The 24,202-nt window shown below is 38.6% G+C and overlaps 1 protein-coding gene across 6 annotated transcripts in view; it reads right to left on the reverse strand.

Annotated features, from left to right (window-relative positions):
* Window positions 1-2,104: 2,104 nt before the first annotated feature.
* SYTL5 (synaptotagmin like 5) overlaps window positions 2,105-24,202 on the reverse strand; it is an 86,027-nt gene continuing 63,929 nt past the window's right edge. For 5 of the 6 annotated variants that reach the window (XM_035316022.1, XM_035316025.1, XM_035316023.1 and 2 more), the window contains 9 exons: window positions 22,601-22,693; window positions 18,401-18,466; window positions 17,294-17,472; window positions 16,302-16,404; window positions 14,054-14,215; window positions 11,000-11,108; window positions 9,356-9,491; window positions 6,610-6,818; window positions 2,105-6,008 (listed from right to left, as the gene is read on the reverse strand). In XM_035316022.1, coding sequence (XP_035171913.1) covers window positions 5,866-6,008; window positions 6,610-6,818; window positions 9,356-9,491; window positions 11,000-11,108; window positions 14,054-14,215; window positions 16,302-16,404; window positions 17,294-17,472; window positions 18,401-18,466; window positions 22,601-22,693 — 1,200 coding nt within the window. In that variant the 3' untranslated portion in view covers window positions 2,105-5,865. The remainder of the gene's footprint in view (window positions 6,009-6,609; window positions 6,819-9,355; window positions 9,492-10,999; window positions 11,109-14,053; window positions 14,216-16,301; window positions 16,405-17,293; window positions 17,473-18,400; window positions 18,467-22,600; window positions 22,694-24,202) is intronic. The other variant, XM_035316026.1, reaches the window with a different exon arrangement.

The following is a 24,202-nucleotide window of genomic DNA, read 5'->3' on the forward strand; positions in this document are numbered from 1 at the left end:
ACACCTAAAAGCAAGTTGAGATTCCCTTTCCAGTGTCAATATACACAGTATAATTAACACTGAATTAGTACCACTTAGCAAATGGCATTTGCAAACATGAAATCGCTAGGCAGGAAATTCAGGGGACGCAGTGGTAAGGTTCTGCTAGCAGGCTTCTCAGTACCTCAGACTGAGTTAAGGGAAAAGACATCTCTGCAAGTCATTTGCATCTCATTTTGGAATTAATTGCATGTTCGTACTATTAATTGCAAGTTCTCTCGGGTCCTCAAGTGTTAACATTTCCATGTGTAAAAATAAATTATAATCAACTTTTTAAAAATGTATCAAAAAAGAGTTTATAAAGTGCACAAAAGAATTTATGAAGTGCACTATTTCTGTCCATCAAAAATCAACGTCGTGTTAGGGAAGGATAATATCAGTTTTTACCTCATACAGATGAAAGTAAGCGGAGCTATCACTTAACTAGAAGGCATGTGCCTTCTTCTGGGTACTGGAGATTCATGTTTGGGTGGGACATGGGGTCATAGGTCGACATGCTGACAGAATCTTTGGAGAATTTCCTGGTGAGGGTTGCTGAACTGAAGAGAGGGATGGAAGGAAAAGATCCTGCAAAGATTAAGGTATTAATTAAAGGTATTAAGGTATTAATTAAAGATTAGGGTACAACCCTTAATGTCTTGTGACCCCACAGACCAGGCAACTGTGGAGACAGGACTCAGCTCTTAAGCGTAAGGGATCCAAGGAACCCTCATCTTCATCAACTCAAGCAAACCGCAAGCTTTACATGTCTGAAATTGGCCCATGTGCATACCTCTTGTGAAGCCAAAATAATTCCAGCCTGTGTGCAACCCTCCTATTACCTCACCTTATCAATTGGAACCAGTGGATGCTCAATGGCTGCTCTGCTGCTGTAGTTTGGTTCCTATTATGCAGCATACAGCTTTGGACACTTGCACCTGACAGGGCCTAACCAGGCAGGAAAAGAAAATCAAAAAACAAAAAACAATACTTAAAAATGCTTCTCTTTTTCATGATACTTTAGCATAATCTGTACTGGGAGAGACACAGAAGAGTATGTTTCCAGATTAATCAATGGGAGGTGATCGTCCACCTGTGCTCTGCTCTGGTGAGGCCACACCTTGAGTACTGCATTCAGCTTTGGGCCCCTCAGTACAAGAAGGACATCGAGGCCCTGGAGCATGACTAGAGAAGGGCTACGAAGCTGGTGAAAGGCCCAGAACACAAGTCCTGTGAGGAGTGACTGAGGGAACTGGGGGTGTTTAGTCTGGGGAAGAGAAGGCTCAGGGCAGACCTTATTGCTCTCTACAGCTACCTGAAAGGAAGGTGTGGGGAGCTGGGGACTGGCCTCTTCTCCCAAGATAACTAATGATGGGATTCGAGGAAATGGCCTCAAGGTGCACCAGGGGATGTTCAGGTTGGAAATGAGGAGACATTTCTTCTCAGAAAGAGCAGTCAGGCGTTGGGATGGGTTGCCCAGGGAGGTGGTGGAGTCACCGTCCCTGGGGGTGTTTGAGGAAAGGTTGGGCATGGTGCTTAGGGACATGGTTTAGTGGGTGACATTGGTGGTAGAGGGATGGTTGGATCAGGTGATCTTGGAGGGGTTTTCCAACCCTAACAATTCTATGATCACGGTCAAAGCACACTCACCATCCCACTGCCTTTGCTCATAAACCATCTGCTAAGCATCCAGCTGGGAAAGAAAAATCACAATGCAGTGTCTAAAAGGCATTTAAGGAAGGCAATGACACTTTGATCAGTACAGGAAGATGGCAATAGCCTCACTGTCTTTGCAGGTTTCCTCCCACCCTCATTCAAATGTAATACGATGGAGGCGGAGGAGACAAGGAGGCCATTTTAACCTATTTTAGCATCTACGTATGCAAGCAAGAACTTTTAGAAGCCTAAAGTCCCTGTATAACTGATAAGCTGAATAGAGAAACTTCCAGAAAACATGTCTGGATACTCAAGTCTGATAGCAGGTCTTGGACAACCCTCAGCATCAGCTCCTCCTGATGGATACTGGCAATAACCACGCTGTCAAGAGATTATTTACTGTCCCCACTTGATGCTTTACAGCCAAAGCTGTACTTTTTTCTTTAATGGATCAAACTCTCAGAATCTAATCACAAGGAGGGAGAGGACAGCAATGAGAACCCTGTAGTTCCATTGCTAGTAATATGCATCATCTTTCACATAAAAAAAAATAAAAAAAATAAAAAATAGAAGTGCAGAGAAAATTTCTTCTCCACTGTAGCATCTTAAGTTCTTCAAGTCTGTGTGGAGAAATATTTTAGAAACGTCACCTCTTCTCTGTCTAATTACTCAGGACAGGAGTTTATGAATCAGTGTTAAAATTGTGGCTATTTTCTCCTAGAAGTTAGCCTTAAGCCAGCCATGCATCTTCAATATCACAAACATAAATACATAAGGAAGGCTTTAGTCTGACTCCTGGCTTTCCATCTTTTTATGCAGCCTAGTAATACATGGTACACGATGACACACAATTACAGACAATTTGTTCAAATATCTGGGAAACAAGAAATCACATCTGCAGTTAATCATCTCATGCTTTTTCCAAACCATAAATCATTTTTGCAAAGGAAGAGAACAAGGATATAAGAGAGATAATTAAATGTGACATTTTCCACAAATCAAATGCTTCCTGTCGATAACATCACAGAATAGCAAAGCCTTCCAAATTGCTCTAGTGTTTACACTGATGATCGTCATCTCTCTGAGGCAGAGTATGATATGCATTGTATGTCACCATAATGTAGAGTTGTCACTGCCAACCTAAGAGGTAATTTCACTGTACCTACTCCAAATCCTATCAACGGCAAACACCACTGCCTTGGCTGAAATAAATACCCGCTTGAAATTGTTCCCCTCATATGCTGAACTGCAGGTGATGGCTAGAATCTATTCATAGCCTGGTCTATGCTTTGAGATGCAGGCCCAAAGAGAAATTTTGGCTCTCCCAAAAGCCCGTGTATGAGCCAGGTGATGCCTTCCAGGTGAGTACATTCATGGTAAACTCTAACACAGGACCTAAAAATGGGAGTAAAGTGGGCAGTAGCTAAAGTAGTGAAGCATGGACTACTTCCTTTCGAAGCAAGACTAGATTTAACTACAATGTTAATGCTTAGAAGGTTAGAAAATGCCCTTTAAAAATTAGATAAATGCTTATACTCCACTTTAAGTAAGAGATTCAATTCAGTTCCAAATTATTTTAAGGATTTCAATCCAGTGAAAGATACCAGTTTTCACTGTGGGGTCCAACATGGAGGATTTTTTGTGTTACCGTTTTCCCAGTTTCAACACCAAAATGAAACAAAAACAACTCAGACTTCCCGCTGTTCCTCTATAAGCCCAGCTGGAATTCTACCCTGAATAATCGTTTCCTTTAGATTTAACAAGCTTTATCTTTTTAAATCAACTTAGAGCAAGTGAAAAATCAAGCACGTGGCTCCATGTCAACATATTATTACTCCCCAAATAAATTCTGGTTTGTGGTGCAAACAAGCAAGACAACTCAGACTGATTCTGTAAATTGAGACATAGTTTAGGTGCCAGAAGTTAGGTTTGGTTTCACTTTAGTGATGCTGATAAAAAAAAAAATAAAAAAAAAATAGTATTTAAAGAAAGTCTATTATGATAAAAGAAAGGTCATAAAATGTGTGCTTGATATTTGTGCTCTACTTCATCAGCTCACAGCATCTGCAGCCTGATGAAAAGCAGGATAAAACTAAAGTAAGCTTGCTTCACTGCCCAATTTGACCAGGATTTCAAATGAAAATGAAGAACAGATGAAGAAGGAAAATGAAGTCAACTGGAACAACTATTGACATTTGATTCCCTACCTGAGATTTTTTTATGAGAACTCCAAAGATGACTCAGTTTCTAAAAACTGGGGGGTATCAAACTGGGCAGAAGCCTTACCTTCAATGGCATATCATAATTTTAACCAAAAAAAATATTTAAAATCAATCTGTTTTTATTAAAACTAAGATTCTATTTTTAACAAAAATAAATAAAACCAAATGTCTTTAATAATAATAGGATTTTTAAAGACTGCTTGCAAACTTCCCCACAGTTTCAAGCCACTCAAACCAAAAACAGTGTATTTTGGGGGGAGGAGGGAAAGAGGGGAGCAGTGGGAAGGAATGGATATTAAATGTTATCATTTTGGATTCAGCTCTAAATACATTTACTGACTATAAACTAGAACAGCAATGGATGACAAAATTTTAACCTACACTTACTTAGCTATCAGTTCTCCATATGTTGTTGCTCCATCTAGAATTCCTGCAATTTCTACATTGTGAAGAACAGCTTTTCTATCTCTCAAACAAGATTTTATGGCCTTGATTCTTCACAGAAGTCTTTAAACACCGGTGTTTTGATATACAGGGAATGAAACATCCTCTGAAAGCTTGTTTTTTTAATCAGTATTTTATGTAAGGATTATGTTTCCAAATATTCAAATTTGTTTCCATAGTACTAATAAGATATTACTTCCAAAAGAGAAACATTTGTAGAAAAATAAGGAATAAGTGTAGCTACGGATTAGTTTACCCATTCAAATAGGAAGCAATGTTCCAATTCTGAAAGATTCAGAGGAGTTTTCATTCAGTTTACCAGTCTTCCTTTGTTTCATACCCTGAGCAATTATGTGTGATGCAGTTATATTTTTATCCAGAGCAGTGCTGTCCTTGAAAGAGATTATAATCCCCTCTTATCACGGTACTACTGCTGTTTAAATGCTGCAGTAGCCCACAGCTATACAAAACAGCATGTTCTTCACAAGTGACCTAAATAAGTCTGCAGAGGACGGCAGATCTAAGCAGGTACAAAGATCACTTTATGAAACCAAAGAGCAAAATTACTCTTGAACACTTGTTGTGGTTAATGAGATTAATGACTGAACTGGCCAAACCTTCAGGATCCCAGCCCCTTCAGGGAAAATTCCACATTTTTTTAATGCCCCAAACCAGTATGTGTCTCATCTCAGCAACTCAGCAGGTGGGACAGGCATGTGAACATATTCCCTCTATTCAATGACATCGGAAGATCTTGGCTAGAGCTGTCAGCTGAACAAAAAACATGGTAACACCACATAGCTGTAGAAATGTTATAGGGATTTGTTATCATTATTTTCATTAGAGGCTCTTTGATCACATTGAACCAAATCTGCCTTATATGCAGTAAAATCATCCAGAGAATGCTGAACATTGGCACTTTATACCCCTTCATCTGCTGACTATTTCTAGTGTGCAATGATGAGTGCATTGGTTTCCTTAGAAGGCTGCTTGGTCCCAAGCCTGCCTTCCTGCACACTGCATAGCCCAAAAAGCAAACATGAAAAAGAAATGTTTGTTATCCTTCAGAACATTATGGCTTCTCATCTTGCAAATAACAAAGCACAGACTCATTCTGAATCTGCTTGTACTGTATCACTACTGTCTTCTAGGCCATCTTTGACCCAGGAGGAGATACGTAAAGCAAACATTACTTACTAAATGACTACATAGAGAGTTTGCTAGCTCCATGTCCCCCACCAGCAGAAGTGTTTACCATCTGTACACCAGTCACCAGAAGGGACAGAGGAAGCCAGCCTGATCTCTGTACAAGGTCAAATTCTCACAAGCTTCAGGAGAAACATAATCTGTCCAAGAAGCCTGGGTTAAAAATATGTGCATGAAAGTGCAGAATGCATTAAAATTTCACTTGGAGCCTTAATATCCAAGGCAAAGAGTACAACCCTTCACCACTTTCAAAGTGTGAGGAGCTGAAAACCACTGAAATCAGGAGTACCTGTGGTACCCCTCAGTAGTTCAAAGTCTTTCAGAGTCTACGTTTTCCCATGCTGGATCTCAACATTAATATCCCCTCCACAGATGCTCCAGGACTGTCAATCATCCTTTGCCAGAGGTGCTGCTCTTCTCCTTGAGAGTCCATCCAGTCAACCTCCTTGCCATTACTTACACCTGGCAATTGCAAAAACACAAAGCATTTTGGCGTATTAGCAAGCAGTTACTTAATATCATTGCTCATTCACTCCAACAGCCTACAGAAAGATGGTAGGCACTTCACGTGACTGCCTATATACAGATTTGCTCCCACTGAGTACCAGTTACTCAACTCCTTTGTGGTATATGGATAAATGTGCATAAACCTTCCCACTCTGCACCACAAGCAACCTTCTCCTAACTGAGGAGGAAAGGATTCACATCTCTTCCAGATCATACCACTGTCAGCAGAAAGGCTGCTGCTGGTTAAAAGTAGTTTCTTCCTCCTCATCAGGATTCTGAGAAATGCTTCCAAGCTATTCCTGGTTCTTCTAGGCTTCTCAGAAGTGCAATTGGGCACCACATTTTTGTGTCTCACTCAATGAAGGAAAGAACTAAATCATCTGTATAGATGGCATGTTGCCCTTTCTCCCCTTCCAATTTCCCCAAATTCCCGTATATTACCCATACATTCAATAACATTTCTATCCGTCATGTACATCGATCACTTTGGGTGGGAAAAGAAGAGCAGGATAAGAGCAGAATAAGGAAAGCAATCATCAGTTAGATGGGACCTTACCACTTCCAGTGCTCAAACGGACACCTCCCAGAAAAATATTACTGGAGAGTGACTCCTTGTCCCACACAGTTAATTCTAGGCAGACATTATGTATATCCCGGGCGTTCAAGCCACTGAAAGCAAATGTATGATTCCACTGGGGGTTCACATTCTTTTTTATTATGGGAGTTTTGTGTTTTGTAGCTTTGCTGTCATCTGGGAGCAGGTATCTGGGACGTATAGAAAAGGAAAGTTGAATATGTCAATAGGATGTCAGATAATACCAACGAAGAATAATAATCACATAGAGATATCATATAATATCAAGGAAGAATAATAATCATGCAGAGATCTCAAATAAGATCAAGAGCCCATTTCCCACTGTAATTAAATTGTGTATACCAGAAGTGCATATGTTGCATTTGTGCTCCATTTGTTCTTAGAGTTACAATGTCAGTTACCAGAAAATGAAATTATGTCTCCTTGTCCCATACCTTTCATTTTTTATAAAAATATTTTTTATTTCAGTGAGACTAAATACAGACAGAATCATAAAAATGTTAGCTAAAAGGAGCCTCTAGAGTCACCTTGTCCAGCTTTCCTCTCAAAGCAGGTCCTCCAGAAAGAAATAAAAAAAAAAAAGATTGATAATGAAGGAACTTCAGAAGTTTAGCACCAGTACTTTGAATTGCCTATCACCCCACTGAGAGCAGAAACACTAATACTGTAAAGTCTGACAGGCTTTTTCGCATTTGATTTTTTAGTGAAGAATTCCCTTAGTGAAACTAAGCAAAAATAATACTCTAGTTTCAAAATCAGAGTTCAGTACAAATTTTCAGTCTGTACCTTCACATTTTTCAGCAATGTTAATAAAATAACTATGGAGTAGCACATGAATATTAAAGGGTCAGGCATACAAACAAATTATATCAGTAGAGCTCAATAAGGCTTCCTGTCCAGGCTTTTACTTGAGAACAAACATGAGCTATTTCATTGCAGCAGGCTATTAAATTACTTTAATTTAGTCTCAAACTAGCAGTGCGGATCAGACTACTGCTGTACCTCTATGGGTTCATGGCAACGTTGTTATGCATTTAGCCATGACACGACAGACAACCAATCAATAGTCCCAGGAAAACAGACGCCTGTTTCACCACACTGAATAATCCATGTCAGCAAGAGCAGATGCCACTAACTAAAAATACTCCACAGAATTATTGGCCACACGTTGCTACTGCTAACATAAAAAGGCTTTAAAAACATTTTCTCCCTGAAACCTGTTGCAAGCTCCAAGTGGAAAAAAGCCATAGTGAGATCAGACGCTCTATTTTTCAGTAAAAGGAAATGCCCTCACATGTAACAGAAGAGAGATGGCATAGGAGAACAAATACATACAAAGAATAGCTCAAACTTTTTCTATATGATGTGTATGAGCTCAGTGATCATTCGAAGCACACTAAAGACTAGGACAAACTCGCAGCTCTGCCCTGGAGTTAAGGGCAAGATTTTTTGTATGGTCACTATTTAGTAAACAAGACTCAAACCATTACTGGTAAACTGGAGCATATCTAAAAATCACCAATTTTGAAAACTAGCACTGAGACCAAAAACTGGCAAAGAAAAATGTTGTAAGCTCATTATTTCCTTAACTTATGAAAAATCCAATGCAATGAGGTGTGCAGGATTATACTCATTTTATTCAAATGCAAGGATATCCTATATGTAGCATTTTAAATAGTCTGGGTTTTGACTGTCCAACAAAAATGCTGCTTATTGAATAAAAAGATGCAAATATATATTTAATAATATATATATATATGTACATACTTGCATATAAGCATACAAGTGACACAGACCCTAAGTTTCTCAGAATGATGCATCTTTAAAATCAAACCTCAAAGCCATTAGAGCAGAGTTTTTAAATATCTTCTGTCAAAGAATATTAAATGTTAACAATGAGACACAATTAGAGTTAAGACACTTCGAAGTCAGTGATAGACTTCCTGGGAACCCTTACGATTTAAATATGCTCCTTGAAAATGTACTGCATGACCAAGATCTTCCCCAATTAAACGCTAAAAAAAATCTACTTATGGTAAAAGAGAAAAATCTTCTCATTTAGTATACTTATTTGAATAAGAACAGCATTTCCTCACACATATCATGAGTTTTCTCTTTCTGCATGTTTCAGTTGACATCCACTAGAAAGAACCTCAGCCTGATGGAGCAGCCATCAAGCTATTTGCGGTTTTATAAGGAATCCCAACAGACTTGTTTCTTCCTGAAAACAAGGTTATTTTTCCTAGTCAAAAAAATATATACATATTGTTTCAATTTGCTGGAAACGTAAAAGTCACTGTCAGAACAGGTGTCATCTCCAATGTGGGAACCCCAGTTTACATCTTCTTGCCTTCAGGAATAACCAATGCTCACCTACCTTTCTCTGCCAACTCAATGGAAGTGTTTTGTTTATGTTCTCTAACAGTGTGCACCTTAGCACACTGAATACATATGTTTGAACGGAGTCAGTGATGCAGATTAAATATTGTTTCTTGACTGAGTCCAGATATGCTGGTATTTAACCACTGGGATAACTCATACCTCTCTGCCCTTAGCCAACAGCATCCTTCGCCTTCATACCATTTCAAGGTGCCAGTTGCTTTTCAGTATTGACATGCAATACCCACATACACAGATATATTGAAAAAATTCTGTTCAGTGTAGGCATTAAAATGCGGAGGGAAAAAAAAAAAAAAAAAACACTGACCCTTTCACAAAAGTGTCTGATGTGCCTCCTGATTTCACCGCTGTTAAATTCTTAGCTTCTTTGATGAGGACTTCTAGTATACCTCCAGATGGCAGATGAGACTCTCCCTTTTTTCCTTTTTTGAAGCTCTTCTTTCCTACATACACAGAGTTGCAACATCATTATCATAATCAGAAACTGTACACTGCAAAACCGATTTGGACATCTAAGTTCTCTTAGCTGGATTCTTTCACTCATTTCCTTCAATAGGATTAAAGCATTTCTTATGAGCAGATCCTGATTGTCAAGGGTATAGAAACTGAAAAGTCAAGGGCAGAAAATCACTCCGTACTTGATAAAGAACTTGACTGTCTAACCAGATAGCCCTTGCTGGATACAATTGGGTGTCCTAATTGAAGTCCTTTCTGAATGTAATCATTGGTGTGTTACTGTGCTTAACGGAAAGAACTGCACATCCTGTAAGCCCTGCTCTCTTTTCAGAACCAATTCCATCACTGATGTTAAAGAAGCCCAACACCACAAGCAAGGTATATAACATCTGTCCCAAAATTTAAAATGCAGAAATATACTGTGTAGATTCCTTTTATAAGGATAAACTGTTCCTCATAGTCCATGGCAAAGGACACGGTGCTCACTGACACGTTACTGCACTTGAATGGCTACATGAGGACACCTGTTGCTGCTGTGGATTCTAAGGGAGGTATAATCAGGGATCATGCACACTGTTTGGGACTGGAAACATAAAAAAAATAAGGATGAGGAGTGATGTTAAAGTGTTACTAATTAAAAAAAATGCAGTGTATATCTGTACTTTTCAGACAGCAATTAGCTTTTGAAAGAAAAACCTTGGGATTACTTCAAGCAGAGGGAATATCATTTGTCAAGAAAAGAAAAAAGAAAGAAAAAAAAAGTCTAATATACCTACCAAATCCTAATGCTAAACAGCAATATTGTCTCTAAGAAAGAGCTCTACTTGGGCTACCTGTACCTGGTACATCCATGTACTCTCAGGTGCTATCCAGTGACTGCTTTCTCTTCCGATGCTTGCGGTTCCTCATGCTACTACCGTGCAAGTAAGTAACTGTATTATCCCTTGCTCATTACTAATGAAAATAATGGCTTAACCTAAACAATTCAAATAATGTTTTACAGGATTGAATTAGAGGTGTAACATGGCAAAACTGAACAGAAGTTAAAGAAGCATGAAAAAGACTTAAAAAGAGGAGATAGGTAAAGTCATGGACAATTAAGCAAGAGGAACTAAGGGAAGTTTGTTACTTTGATCAGCTATACACTGTATATAGCCAGCTGAACAAAGAACACACAGACTACACTTTAGAAGATGTACTCATATGTGGCTGTCCTTGATCATATTAACTAATGTCTGGGCATTTTTTAATTAGGTCAAACCCATGCACCAATACTTGACTATGGCACACTCCTCTTTCCCTTCCCTCTCCTTAAGTCCAATGAAGAGGATGGAGGAAGAGAAACATACTCATGACTCAAAAGTTACACAGATAAAGACAATTAATATAATTAAGTCTAATTTCAATCTTCTCTAATTCCATTACTTCACACTAGTCGAGGATTTTTAATACTCAGAGGGATGCTATCATAAATTGCCATTAATGTTTGCTTTACCTTGAAACTGCCCTAGAGGAAGCATTAGGTTTCTGTCTGGGGGAATGTAACGTAAAACAACTGTCAGTTCTCCTTTATACTGAAGCCCAACATCTGTTGCAACCTCCACCTGAACGGAAAAAAAAATAATCAAAAACCAAATCCAGCTAAGGTTAATCATTCACTTTCTCCATTTGATATTTAATTTTATTGTACCAATACTCTTTGAAATGTTTCTTGAATATATCAAGACTTCTCCTCCTCCTTTCACATAATTTAACATTTCAGATTGGATACGATCACATTTTAGAAAACTTTATGAATCAGGGAATGCAAGCTCTCAGAAGAACAAAGCCACGTGGCATTAGATACAGTGCAGAGAACAAAAGCAGAAAGGAGAGATCTAGCATGAATGAGTGACGCAAATAAACAAAGAACTTGAACTTATTTCTGAAGAAATAAACTGTAGTTAATTTAAGCTGACATTCTGATGCCGTTATTTACACCAATTAGGTTTTAAATCCATAATTGGTTTCACGTATTTTAGAAGAGTCACTCTCGAGTCACTCTTGAAATAGAGATATGGAGAACTATGGCAGCAGAAGAGAGTAGACTCCAGCTCTGAAATAGAAAACTGAAAAATAAGGTTATTTTCAGTGTCCTTTTCCACCCAGTAATATTTCTGGTTCCTTCTCTTTTGAAATGTTTGAATTTCGCCCAGAAACAACACATTCAGTAGTCTTCAGAAGTTCCAAGATGGCACCAGTATCTGATGCCAGTTGCTAAAACAGAGGACAAAATAAAAGCTGTAGTAAATAGCTGTGGAATAATTTTAACAAGAAATTATTATTTAAATCTTGCTAGTGAGGCAGTTTGTTTAGGGCCTAAACTATGTAGGTTTAGCATCAAATTTCCCATAAAGTCAGCAAGGATTACTTTTTCTGCTTTACTGGTGGACAAATGACAGAACATAAGTTCTTACATCAGGAACAATTTGCCAACCTTCCCCTCTCCAAAACCGCATATACCGTGACTCTGGACTCTGCCCCCCTCCTTAACCACAGAACTATTCCCTGATTTAACCATGCTCCTCTTGAAAACAGGCCACACAGTGCTCATAGAAGAAATAGGTCTTAAGTCTCCAACATTTTCACTAAAGCAGCTAAATGATTCATGATAAAACAAAGCAACGTAGTAAAACCCAGGGAACATTTCACTGCCATTCCTTTCTGTATCATGCAATTCATATGGGAGAATAGCGTGTAACTTGTTTGTATGTTAACCTGTACTTTTTAAAAAAATTCAAAATGCAATAGTTAATCTTTCAGAAACAATATTATCTTTGCCAGAAAACAATCTTAGCAGCATTTGAAGTTCAGAAACATTATTTGTAACAACTTAGGAAGCAGACAAGACCAATTTTGTGTTTGCTTTCTTTGGTAAAAATGAACTAGTTTAAAAGTCCTCTTAATGGGTTTGGAAATAATCAGACAAGACCTTCCAGTTGGAATGGCTAAAATGCTTAACACATCATTACTATTTTTCCTGAGCAGGACTGTGTCAAGACATTTTTTTCCTAGATTAAGGAAAGATAAGTTAGATTAAAAGAAACCACCCATACAAAGCCCCCAGAGACCGAAATAAGAAGACAAAGAGATTACTGCATGAAAAGATGCTCAATTTCAGACCAACATTGCATACAAACTGTAAGCGAAACAAATATAAGATACATCGACCATGGTAGAATGGTTGGTACTAAATAAGAGCAACATCTAACACCAGCCAAGGATACAACAGAGATGCAGCAGACCTTTAGTCTACTCCAAGAGCAGACCCAACAAAAGCAAACTACATGGTGCAAGTTGGGTGAAAGTTCTGCAAGCCTGTAAGAAGGATGGTAAAATCCTGGCCTGGACACAACACTGACTGGAGTTTATTTGTCTTCATTAGCCACTTTCTCTTCCTGGTATCTCATGCCCCTTTTGAGCTATGAAGGAAAAGCTGATGGTCACTCTCATTAACAAAGTTAAACGAGGAAACTAGGAACGATCTTCTGTGACAGTTTTAAAGCATGAGATACCTGAGTGTTATAAGGAGACCAGTTTCCTTACATATTTTCTGGCTAATTATTTACTGAAGTATAAACTTGTGACGGCTTAGCACCAAAAAGGGCTATACCAGGAAATTATAAAGCTATCAGACTCATCTGACATTTGAGCGTAAGACGAATCAAACAGTCCCTCCTAAGCCCCAAATATAATATTTCTTTAAATAATGAACACAGAACAAAGGAGTCATCTCAGTTTATCTCCACGTCATCTGCAATAGAATCTTGGATTTTTCTACAAAAAGAAAAATAAACTTTCTGAAATAGCAATTTAAACCCCTGAAATTCCGAGGGATTCCAGCTGCTGCAGAAGCAAGCAACTGAGAAGCCTTTAATCCTTGAGCTTACAATGGCTCTTTGAATCTCTTCCAAAAATAAACACCTTTGCCAAAGCAGGGGGTGCCCTAAAGACAGAAGTCATCCTATCCTTACCTAAGTACAGTGAAAGTCCTATTTCATAAACCAGTTGATTTGCCTGATGAGAAGCCTCATCTTATACCTTCCTAGTCAAGGTGAATAAAAGCTTAATGAGTCATTTTGTTACAGCTGGAAAGTGTGAAGCACACTGAACTGAAACAAAAAAGGTATTTTGCTTTACTGAACTGTTCACGGTTGGGTAGGGGGGAGTGGCAGAAAAGCCCTTTGGTTTATCTGCTATTTTCTGTAAGAAAAAAATAAATCAATTTCTTTACTAGGTCATTTTTCCTCTGCAGTTTGTTGCAAGACAAACTTATATATTATTTAAGGTGCTGGGTTTTGTTTGTTTAAGTGGCCAACCAGATAAAAAGCTTCCACAAAGACTTCAGGAACGGTGGGTTTTGACTGAATAAAACACAAAGATACTATTTTTATTGCCACATTAGACAATCACAGAAGTCACCATTTTACAAACGCGTTCCAAAGGAAAAATAACTAAGCCTTGCTAAATTGGCTTTTCAGCAGTTTCACTGGCCCCTGGAAATCCTTACCTTGGGCTGGAGCACAAACCACTCATCGCCCTGATTTTCAAAGTTCCAGGAATCAAATGGAATTTCCACTTCTCCAAGAAAGCTGTTGCGTCCAAATCTGTCATAGTGCCAGACAGAAAGCTGCAGGGTCCTGGTTTCTAGCTGTGTATGACTGATGACATACTACCAACAGAAAAACAGAAAAAGGAACCCTCAGAATAAGCACAAATAATAGTTTCCATGGAGCCTTTTACAGCAATAGCTAATTTTCATGAAGCCCACAGCAGCTAATAAATGGAGCATGAAAGAGAGATTTGTTTTCATTGCAGATAAGATGTCTATAGCTGGAAATCTCACAGGGAACTGTTAAACCTCTTTTCCTTTTTTTCCCCTGTATTACTTACTCGGTATTTATGGCTATAAAGTAAATAATGATGATTAAAACAATCATCCCGTTAATTCCTTACAGCTTATGTAAAAGAAGTACATCAACACCAAAGTTTATTTTGTAAGAAGAAACCCCACTGGATCTTTCAACCCTAAAGAGAGGCTGCTGTACACTGTTTTCTAGAAGTAGCCTTTTCTTCTCCCATTCAGTTTCATCTTTGTAACTTGTGAAAAATTGTTCGAAAAACAAGTAAAACTGTATCTGCAAAGCGTTCACCAAAATGTCTCAGTAGCACTGTTGGTTCAGCTTGGTTGAAAGCTATTAAAAACTCCTCTGAGGTAGCAACGTATTCTAGCAAATATATAGAGAATTATAAACATCTGGAATTCTAGCTCTGCTTTCAGGGAAAGGACTACTAATTCCATGAAATTCACCCTTCTTCTAGTGTTAATTGAGGAGATCCAGATGTCTTCTTTTTTTGTTTGTTCTCAGGAACAATGTCTGGACACAGACGTGTTCTCCAGAAGCTGAAACAGTCAAGTCAGTTGGCCAGCCACACAAGTAGGCTATTAATGCATAGATATGTCTGCAATGCTTATATCTTAGATGCCAACTGTGAGAGCTGCACTATTTAGCAATACTAGAATAAAAGCCAAAGATGGAAGATATATATATATATATATATTTCTTTTTTTAATGGTAATACCAGTTGCAGCAAATAGATCTAGCTCTCGTTTACCTACCAACAATACAAGTAAGCCCTCTTTGACACAATCTGCATTTTTAGCAAGCTGCTAGGTCCTATTCCTGCAGTTCCCTACTAGTAAGCACATTCAGTGCTAACTACATTCCCTGCTAAAGAGAGTCTAACACCTTTTTTTTTTTTTTTTTCCTTCCAGTTCAGACAAATCTTAACTTTACTAGAAACCATTTAAAAATGAGGCTGTGCAGGACACTCTCCTTTGGAAAGCAGCCTGGCCAGACCAAGTATGTGTCAGTTTGCAAAATAGGTTTGTAGCCAGGTTAGGTCAAGTATACAGGCCAAAGAACATCTACTAGCCTCTATTACACGAAACTTATTTACATTTCATGATCACTGAATTTCCCCTCAGAATATTTCAGGTTAATACAGAAAAGTTTGGGCATCACGACAGCTGGCTGGGATGGCTCTTGTCGGTTGACAGGAAGCAGAATTGCCAGGAGCCTGCGATCCAGGTGCCAGGCAGTGAGCTGGGCACTCAAACTCTACCATTCCACCCTGCACCACAGAGCCAAGCAGGTAAATAAGCAGCTTGTGAGGAGCACATACATCTTTCCAGCCTTTGTAGGCTGGGCACGGGTATGAGAAAAGAATGGAAAGTTCACGAGCACTTGGGCTCCACCGGTCAAGGCAGTAGTCTGTCATTTTCTTTTGCAACATAAAATGCACTTCAATCAGCTTTTTAGGAACACAGCTGGTGAAGCTGTTGCTGGCATTTTACTATCAAAGAGCTTTCACTGCAAAAGGTTATTTTCTCTGAAAAATCAGACAGGAATTTTTAAGCTAGTTCTACCTCAGTACAGTTGTAACTTAGGGCTTGCAAAATCTTTAAGGTGTGTTTAAGAACTCTGAGCTCAGGTTAGATGGGAACATCAACAGTTTTGAAAGAGATCTATGGAAAGTAAGTTTTACCTGTAGAGGGGAGAACCAAACAAAAACAACCCCTCAATGCTGAAAAACAGAAATTAAAACTCATAGGATTCCTAGATATTTTGCTTAAATACGCCCCCTTTGAGGCATCGCTTCCCAAGTCTAATCCCCATACTGGAGCACTTACAGAAAACGCCTGTGAGCACAAGTAGAACATTCATCACAGCCCATGAGAGAGACAGTGTTCTCACCTTCAGCGTTTCATTAAATTCTGGATTGGTGCTGTTACTTTTAATTTTGGTCTTGCGTTTACTTTGGCGGGACTTATCAGGCAGAAGGTATGCTTTGACATATCTGCAGATCAAGTAGCAAATTATTAGCAAGGAACAGAAATGACCAGTTTGAGCAAGGACTTGCCATTGCCGCATCAGCAACATATATGAGGAAATTAATTTTTGCAGTCAAAACAACGTACACATCTAAGAGACTTTGTGAAACATGGAAAGGTATGGACTTTATCTAGAAACATTGTGATGTTGTTCTGATAGGCTCGGAGTAACAAAAGGGCTAAATTAATTTACAGAACTGATTTGCAGAAAGCTTTCCTAGCACTTCAGCTTTTGTAGTATACGATTACTGACTGGTTACATACGACAACATATACACTGAAAATACAGAAGAATTAAAAACTTCATACCTTACATACAACAGGATTAGACATTATTAGAGATAGAAATTATTAATTCCTAACTATGAGACAGTTTACATTATATACTGAAAACTAAGAATACTCAGAAAGCTAAAAGACACTCACAAATAACGGACCTTGCAAAGTGAATCTATGGATTCACAGCATTAAAACTACAAAACTATTTCCCTCCCTCCCTCTGAAACATCATCATATACTTTAGTGTTGCTTCTAAAAGTAAGAAATCAATTCAGTCTCCCTGTGCATTCATTTTTGTTGTCCTTTTGCAGAGATTGCTAGCAAACAGATTGACAATTTAAGTAATATTATTGTTTCCCCAGAATATGTCAATGCTGCCCTAAGGAATATATTTGAAATGCATTTCCCACAGGGAATCCAAAACCAACCATCACCCAAATGCTGGCTTGTAGCAACTGGATCTTATGAATTCTCAGGTTTGTATCACAACCCCAGGCTACATCACTGATGACTACAGAGAGCAAGGTGTTGTAGGACAACCCTAGCAGGGCCTAAAAAGGAATTTTCTGTGCTTACGGATCAGTCCTTTGCTTTTTCTCATCTGCAACAGCCAGGTTTCTGCAGCTTTTCACCAAGATGTTGAGGGCACCTGTTTTGTAGCTGTAGTTGATTTGGAGAAGGATTTCACCACTGACCTTCACGTTGCCATAGTCACCAGTTTCACTATATACGCTCAGCATGCTGTTAATGCTAGTCTGAAGGGAGAGAGAAAGCACTTAGAAGCTTAAACAAATTTTATTTCCCGAATCTGCTCTTTCATGCAGCCAAAACCCTGCAATACTGTCTCCCTTGTTAGGACTTGCTATGAAAAGAGACATAGGATAGGAGAGAAACACTACCTGAGACTATTTGATATAAAGGGAGTAGGAACTGCAACTAATAATAGCATAAATGTCTAGGCTGTTGATGTTTTTTACACAGGGGACTCAAATCTATTTATAAACATGACTTAATCTAAGTTACCGCCATTTAATTCATGCATGAGCTGAAGAGCAGTCAGGCTACATAAACCGAAAGCTCACCTAATTTCTAAACAGATAAAAATGACCTCACTGTCTCAGCTGTCCACCTAATTTTTACTGAGCCTCATGAGATAACTGCTGACAGAACCATCAGAAAAAGTTATAAGGATGATTCCTGTAATGAAGATGATATAAAAGCATGTTTGGTTAACATGACACCGATCCCTCATTAGTAATTCTAAAAGAATGAGCAAACTTCCAATACCCATTGTTTCTTCAATTTTCCTAAAGCCAAAAAAGGTTTAGCGAAAATCCCACAAGATTTTCCACTGTGGCATAATATATCACAACCCAGTCTCTTTTCGCTGATACCCTATGTCATATTGCTATGTGGATATCCTCTTTCAAAAGACTGCAATTAGGAAAGAACTAAATGTTTTTGAAGAAAATTGGAGCAATGTGCACGCCACTGGAACCAAAGGCATTCTAGAAATCTGGCGTACATTTTGGTTTGAGTCCTTGAGCAAGATTGCTCAAGAACATACCTAACCATATAAATCCTATCACACAGGAAGCTCGCAAGACAGAAAGGCACAGTCTTGAACACAGGGATAAAAGAGTGAAACCGTCAAAGCTAGGCAGAGGATTGAGGAGAACTCACAGTATCACCATCTGTTTCAGGCACATTTAAGTAGGTCCATTTTCTGTCAGATGCTTCTGGGAAGTTCTTTAAAGAAGGCAGTGGAAAAGGTCAAGAGAAAAGAGCATTAGGTAGCTGTAATAGGAAAGAATAAGTGCAGTGAAAAAGCTTTACTGATACAGACAGGTAAATAAAGTTTGCATTGCAAAGCCATAGTGAATGAAAAGGAAAAAGGCATCACCAAATCAGAGAAATGCAAAGTGTTTTCCATATACATCAAGTATTGAAGGGCACTGAAGGGCACATGGCTCAAGCTAATAAAATAGAAGTGAAGTATCTGCTGTATCAAAGGAAAAAAAAAATGTTTTGGAACACCAACTCGGCAGATTCGGGTTTGTATTGGATTGTATTTGGATGTACTCCATTTATGTCACCATGAACTTAATGCTTTCTTAATCTCATCAAAAGGTGAGCATTCATATATTGCAGAGTTGGTCCCTTTGTAGAAAGCTGCAGTTTCTCTGTAGAGTTTGTAACGATATATGAAAAAGCACATACACATGTTTAAACATGTCACTCTGCGGAACAAAGTACAGTAACGGAATGATGGGGAAAGCATTTCCCCCCTCTGCTCATTTGAGCAATTTCTGGCAGTCTGACTAACAAATTCATGGGAAACTACATCTTGAGCTACCTCGTTCCCTAGCAGCTAGAGGGAGGAAGGAAGAACAGAGTTGAAGGGAAGGGCCACACAAAAAGAATTGGTCTGTGACAAAACGCCAATCTCCAACATCTTATCTAAAGGCCCCTCAGCAAAGAAAAGCTGGAGTGGTAAGCAGGCTTGTGTCAATATGGTGAACAGCAATAGAGATTAAGAAACTAAACAAGCAATCATTCTTTTAAAAAAAAAAAAAATCCCCCAAAGTTTTATACATATATTTTATACATCATGTAGGAATAATAAACAGCAAAAAGTTCATAATTTTTGTATTTTTCTTTCTTTCTTTTTTTTTTTTTTCTTTCTAATTTGGGCTAGCTTTCTTTATCCTTTCTTTTAAACAAAACAATGAAAAAAAAAAAAAGAAGAAATAAAGCCTGTCCTTTTATTACTTTGTATGGTTGACTGAGATTCCATGAACAAGACTGCAGGACAATTAGCAGCACACACTGACAAATGTGTCATATTTCTTCCTATTCTTAACACTCCTCAAGCTAAATTTCAGCCTTTACCGTTTATGCATTCCCACCTCTAGCACAGATAAAACGGGTGTCATTGGACATTGCTAGTGAACTCAAAGATCCAAATATATCCTACAAAATGCCTAAATTATTCCTGTAATGGGAAAATAACAATGCATGTGCCCACCTCAGAAAGCTAACAAGGTTACACCAACATGGGAAGGGAGAACAGTTATTCTTCTGAATCCAAGTATTCTTTTTCTTGATCTTTAGGTACATTGGCAGTAAAGGGACAAATGGTTGGGAAAACAAGCCAAGAGTCCTAAACAAATAAATAACCTCTGATGCTAGAATTGATGCAAATGCAATTTCTGAATTACATTCAGAAAACGAATCCACAAATGAAACAACACGTATTCAGTAGAAATATTTGACATATTTGACTTCTTTCCCCACAAACTCTGTTCTGTGGCATTTACAATGGCCTTTATATATGCTAAATGCAATATCCTTGGGAAATCGACTTGTTTTCCACTTTCATAAGTAGTAAACAACCACTACATATGGAGGTTGCTGAGCCTCACCTTACTCCCTCACTAAGAATTACATTTGTTTTGCATCTCTTATCGGTGCAGTAAGACACTGGAAAAACTCAGATTTACTGACGTGATGGACCTTGACAACAATGCATTAACGTGTTTAGGAGAGGAATCAGTGAAGGATGCAGGGAAAACTCAATACAAAGTTCATGTATTAGCTTTGGGTAAACACAGACAAAAATGCCCTAATGCTGAGATGCAATTCAGCGTCACCTTTCAGCTTGCACACGATACAGGCAGATTTAAGTGTCTACCTTCTTGAAAATTTTCCTTTATCCTAAAATGCTCATTATTAGAATATCTACTCAGTACTTTAAATTATCATATTTAATAAGAAAAGATGCAGTCAGAACCTACTTTTCATTAACAACATTACTTCAATGTGGCATAATAATAGTACAAAGTCATTTGACGGACAAGCAAAATACAGGAAAAAAATTCTGTACAACGCAGAAGGCTCAAAGGCATACAACAAGCAGAGTAAAGGCAAAAATAAGAGAGATAGGGAATAACTGGTAAAACACACTTAAAGAAAGCCACAAAGAACCTGTAAAACTGACCTGCTCTAGCAGGGAGCAGCAGTTTTGCCATTCAAAACTTCCCAACAGCATTGCATGCAGGGACATTAACAATCATTTCAGGATGAATACAAAGAAACAAGAGCACTGAGATCCGAGATTCTCAAACCTATAGCGGAGGGAGAAGCTGTACTCTGCTTAAGAAAAAGGTCGAAGGAAAATCTACAGAAACACAAAGCCCAATGCACAGAGTACTACCTCCAGTACGCAGATGGAAGGTTCTCAAAATGCAGTCCCTCAGTTAATGGGCTAAACTGAGAAAGCACTTAAGCACCTGCAACCCTCATCTCAATATTCGAAGGAAAGAAAAATAATTCCACCTACAAAATCAATGGAGCCAGCAAGGACTGGAGACAGTGAGTCACAGTCAACCTCACGGAAGTGGGTGTTGTTAGACCAATACCAAAAAAGCTACATTTGCTCATGTCTGACTTGGTGCGAAGTGCCACACATCTCTGTTGCAGGAAATTAGACAGGAAAACAGTCTGGACATGGCCAGATCTAAGATACCAAAACGCTCTGCAATGGCAATTCTCTCAGCTGCTACTTCTCCCCAGATAAGCCAAGCTTGGGTTCAGCCAACACCAACTCTTTGGGATCGAGAATTGAAATGAGCATTCCCTGGGTGTTACCTGCATGGAGACTAATGGCGATACAGTCTAGAAAGGACAGCTCATTGATCAATGTCATGGGCCATATTTTATCTTCCCTTTTAGCACAAGGCTCCTCAGGTCTCCTCATCATCGTCAACTCTCTCATCTCCTTCATGTTTCTTGCAGTTTACTGGTACTCGCCAGTGCTCACCAGAGCTATTCTTAGCACAAGGCATTAAGAATAGTGGTCAGACAGGGCTCCGTGACTTTACTGAAGATGTTATGAGTTGCTCACATCCTGAATGTCAGACCCCAGAAATGTGCTACACAGCAGGTATTTATAAGCATGTTAAAGGCTATTTTTATCAACCATTTTCTTCCCCAGTGAATAACAGACTGTAAAAAGAGCTACAGAGGACTTGTTACACCAATTTTGTTGCATCTCAAGCACCCATGACAACCTGAAAATGCAACCATCCTTTCAAGACCAACACTAAGCTGCAACAGTTAGATAACCATGAGACTCAAACAGATGATTTGCATTATATAGTTTGTGGGCATGACAAAAGAGAAAAAAAAAGGTATGGCAGAAATAAATACAATTATTTCAGGAAATAGAAAAGTTGTCACCAATCCAACCCTTCCCCCCCTCTCCGCCCTCCCCCCCCGCATCTCCCTCCTCACTGTAAAAAGAATACTTTTTGAGATGGGGGTGGCACAGCAATCATGTAATGGAGAATGGGAGAAGCTAGGCTGGGGGGTAGACAGAAATGGCATGAATGCAAATGCACAAACAACTGTTTGTGTCCCAAGAACCCTAACATTTATAAAGTGAAATGAGATGGAAGATCACACGACAGCCTTGTTCTCTTCATTTCAAGGGAATTAAGGTTAAGTGCTCCTCTGCAAAACTGAGTAGTCACATCCTGCAAACATCTATGGTTTGTCTTCCCAAATATCAGCTTGGTAGTAACTTGAATGTGTGGAGAAGTCTGCAAATGAGTACGCAACATGGCTCTTGCTTTCTATGTGCTCTGCAGAACAGCATCTTAGCTTTGAACAGCCTTAAAAATATAATAGTCAGAAAAGCTACCTAAAAGTTAAAGGATGTTTCTCAAGTGCAGGATGAAAAGTGATCAGCTATGAATTGTAAGGAAGACTACTAAAATATAATCAGAACACTGCTAAGTGGTATGATGTGAAACTCCATTTTGGAAGAAGAACGGTCTTATGTGAGATGAAAAAGCATCTGCTTTCTACTCAGGATCTTACTCTTGATAATGCACTTGTCAGATGTCCATGTTTCCTTGAATAACGAGAGGCCACTATGTCATCAATATCTTCTTCTGTTTCATCCAGGTAATCCTAAATGACAAAAAACCAACAACAGGGAATTCAGTCATTGTGTTCTGCTCTACATATGGTCAACCAAATTGGTTTTGTTTCATGTGTTTTCTACTTCAGGAACATGGTGCATGATGCATTCAAAATTCTAGTCTCTAGAGGGATTTTGATTTACATTTTCCACATCTTTGCACAGGCACACAGCAGAAGGGGAAAAGAAAAGAGGTCACCAGGATTTCCAGTTTCATTTGCTTAAGAACTGAAAAAAAAGTCACACACGTTTCCTGACTTCTTCTGTAGACATGTAACTTTGTATTTCCAATAACTGTACAAATAAACAAAATCCACTGCCACACTTGCTAACAATCCCATTCATATTACCCGATTCTGCTTAGTACTATTTGCATTCAAGAGTTTGGGTTTGGAAATCTTATGAGGGACACTTTTCAAACCTTAAAAAAAAGGAACCAGTGAATTAAGATCTGATACCAGTCAGGGGATCACTGATACTGGTTTACCTGAAGCCATTTGTAGCCAGAAGCCACCACCATTAGATGACTGATCTGGTTACAATCCAGGTTCTATATTTTTATTGTTTTTTTTTGTTTGTTTGTTTTTACAATCCAGTGATCCGGCTTTCCGATTATTGTCTACATGTACATGTCACACTCTCAGACACTAACAGACAAGCTTGCAGTTAATATTACACGTGCATCCGTCCATGCTATCTTTGGGGACAGATGACAACTCTACAAACACAATCACAAACATGAACCTGCTCTCTAACAGGCAAGGCTGAAAGTCCCAGGTTATTCTCAAATCACAAGGAAAGAAACTTGTCCTGACATCATACACCACTGAATATATTTGAGGTCTAAACAACAAAAAACGTGTATATTTTTATAATTATTACATTTCTGTATTATTTCAATAATAAAAACCACAGAGAAAACAGTAAGTGCACACCTTATATGTATGAATTTTAATAACATTGAATTCTAACACCTTTAGCTTATATTCAGGGAAAAAATATTTTCATTTTTCAAACACAGCAATAAAGTAAAAGCCAACATGGAACTTAAAATCCAACTGACAGTCCTAATAGGACCGTTAACTTGATGTTACATGAAAAAAAAATTAGACAGCTATCATCCTATTGAAAGTAGCTTGGAAGTTTCAGGTTTCCTTAAGCCTTGTGGCAGGTATTTTGAGGACTGCTTTCAGTTTTAATGGAAATTGAACGTTCAAACTCCTTATATCTGCTTTGCAACTATGACGTCCCATGTGGTGACCCACCTCACTATTGCTCACTCATTCTCTCCCTCCCTTAAACTAAGCAGAGATGTACTGTATTTGAAGTCACGGGTCTCAGACTTCAGTGCTAATCAGGAAGAACAGGACAGAAGAGAAATGCTGCAGGAGAGTTGATCTGTCACAATTTTTGTAAAGATCTACAGACCATTCATTATTAGTATGCATAAAACTAGCTGTCATTTCTCTCCTCCTTTCCTCCAGTGACTGTACTGAAAT

This window comes from Oxyura jamaicensis, chromosome 1 (assembly GCF_011077185.1).
Source record: "Oxyura jamaicensis isolate SHBP4307 breed ruddy duck chromosome 1, BPBGC_Ojam_1.0, whole genome shotgun sequence".
NCBI lineage: Eukaryota > Metazoa > Chordata > Aves > Anseriformes > Anatidae > Oxyura > Oxyura jamaicensis.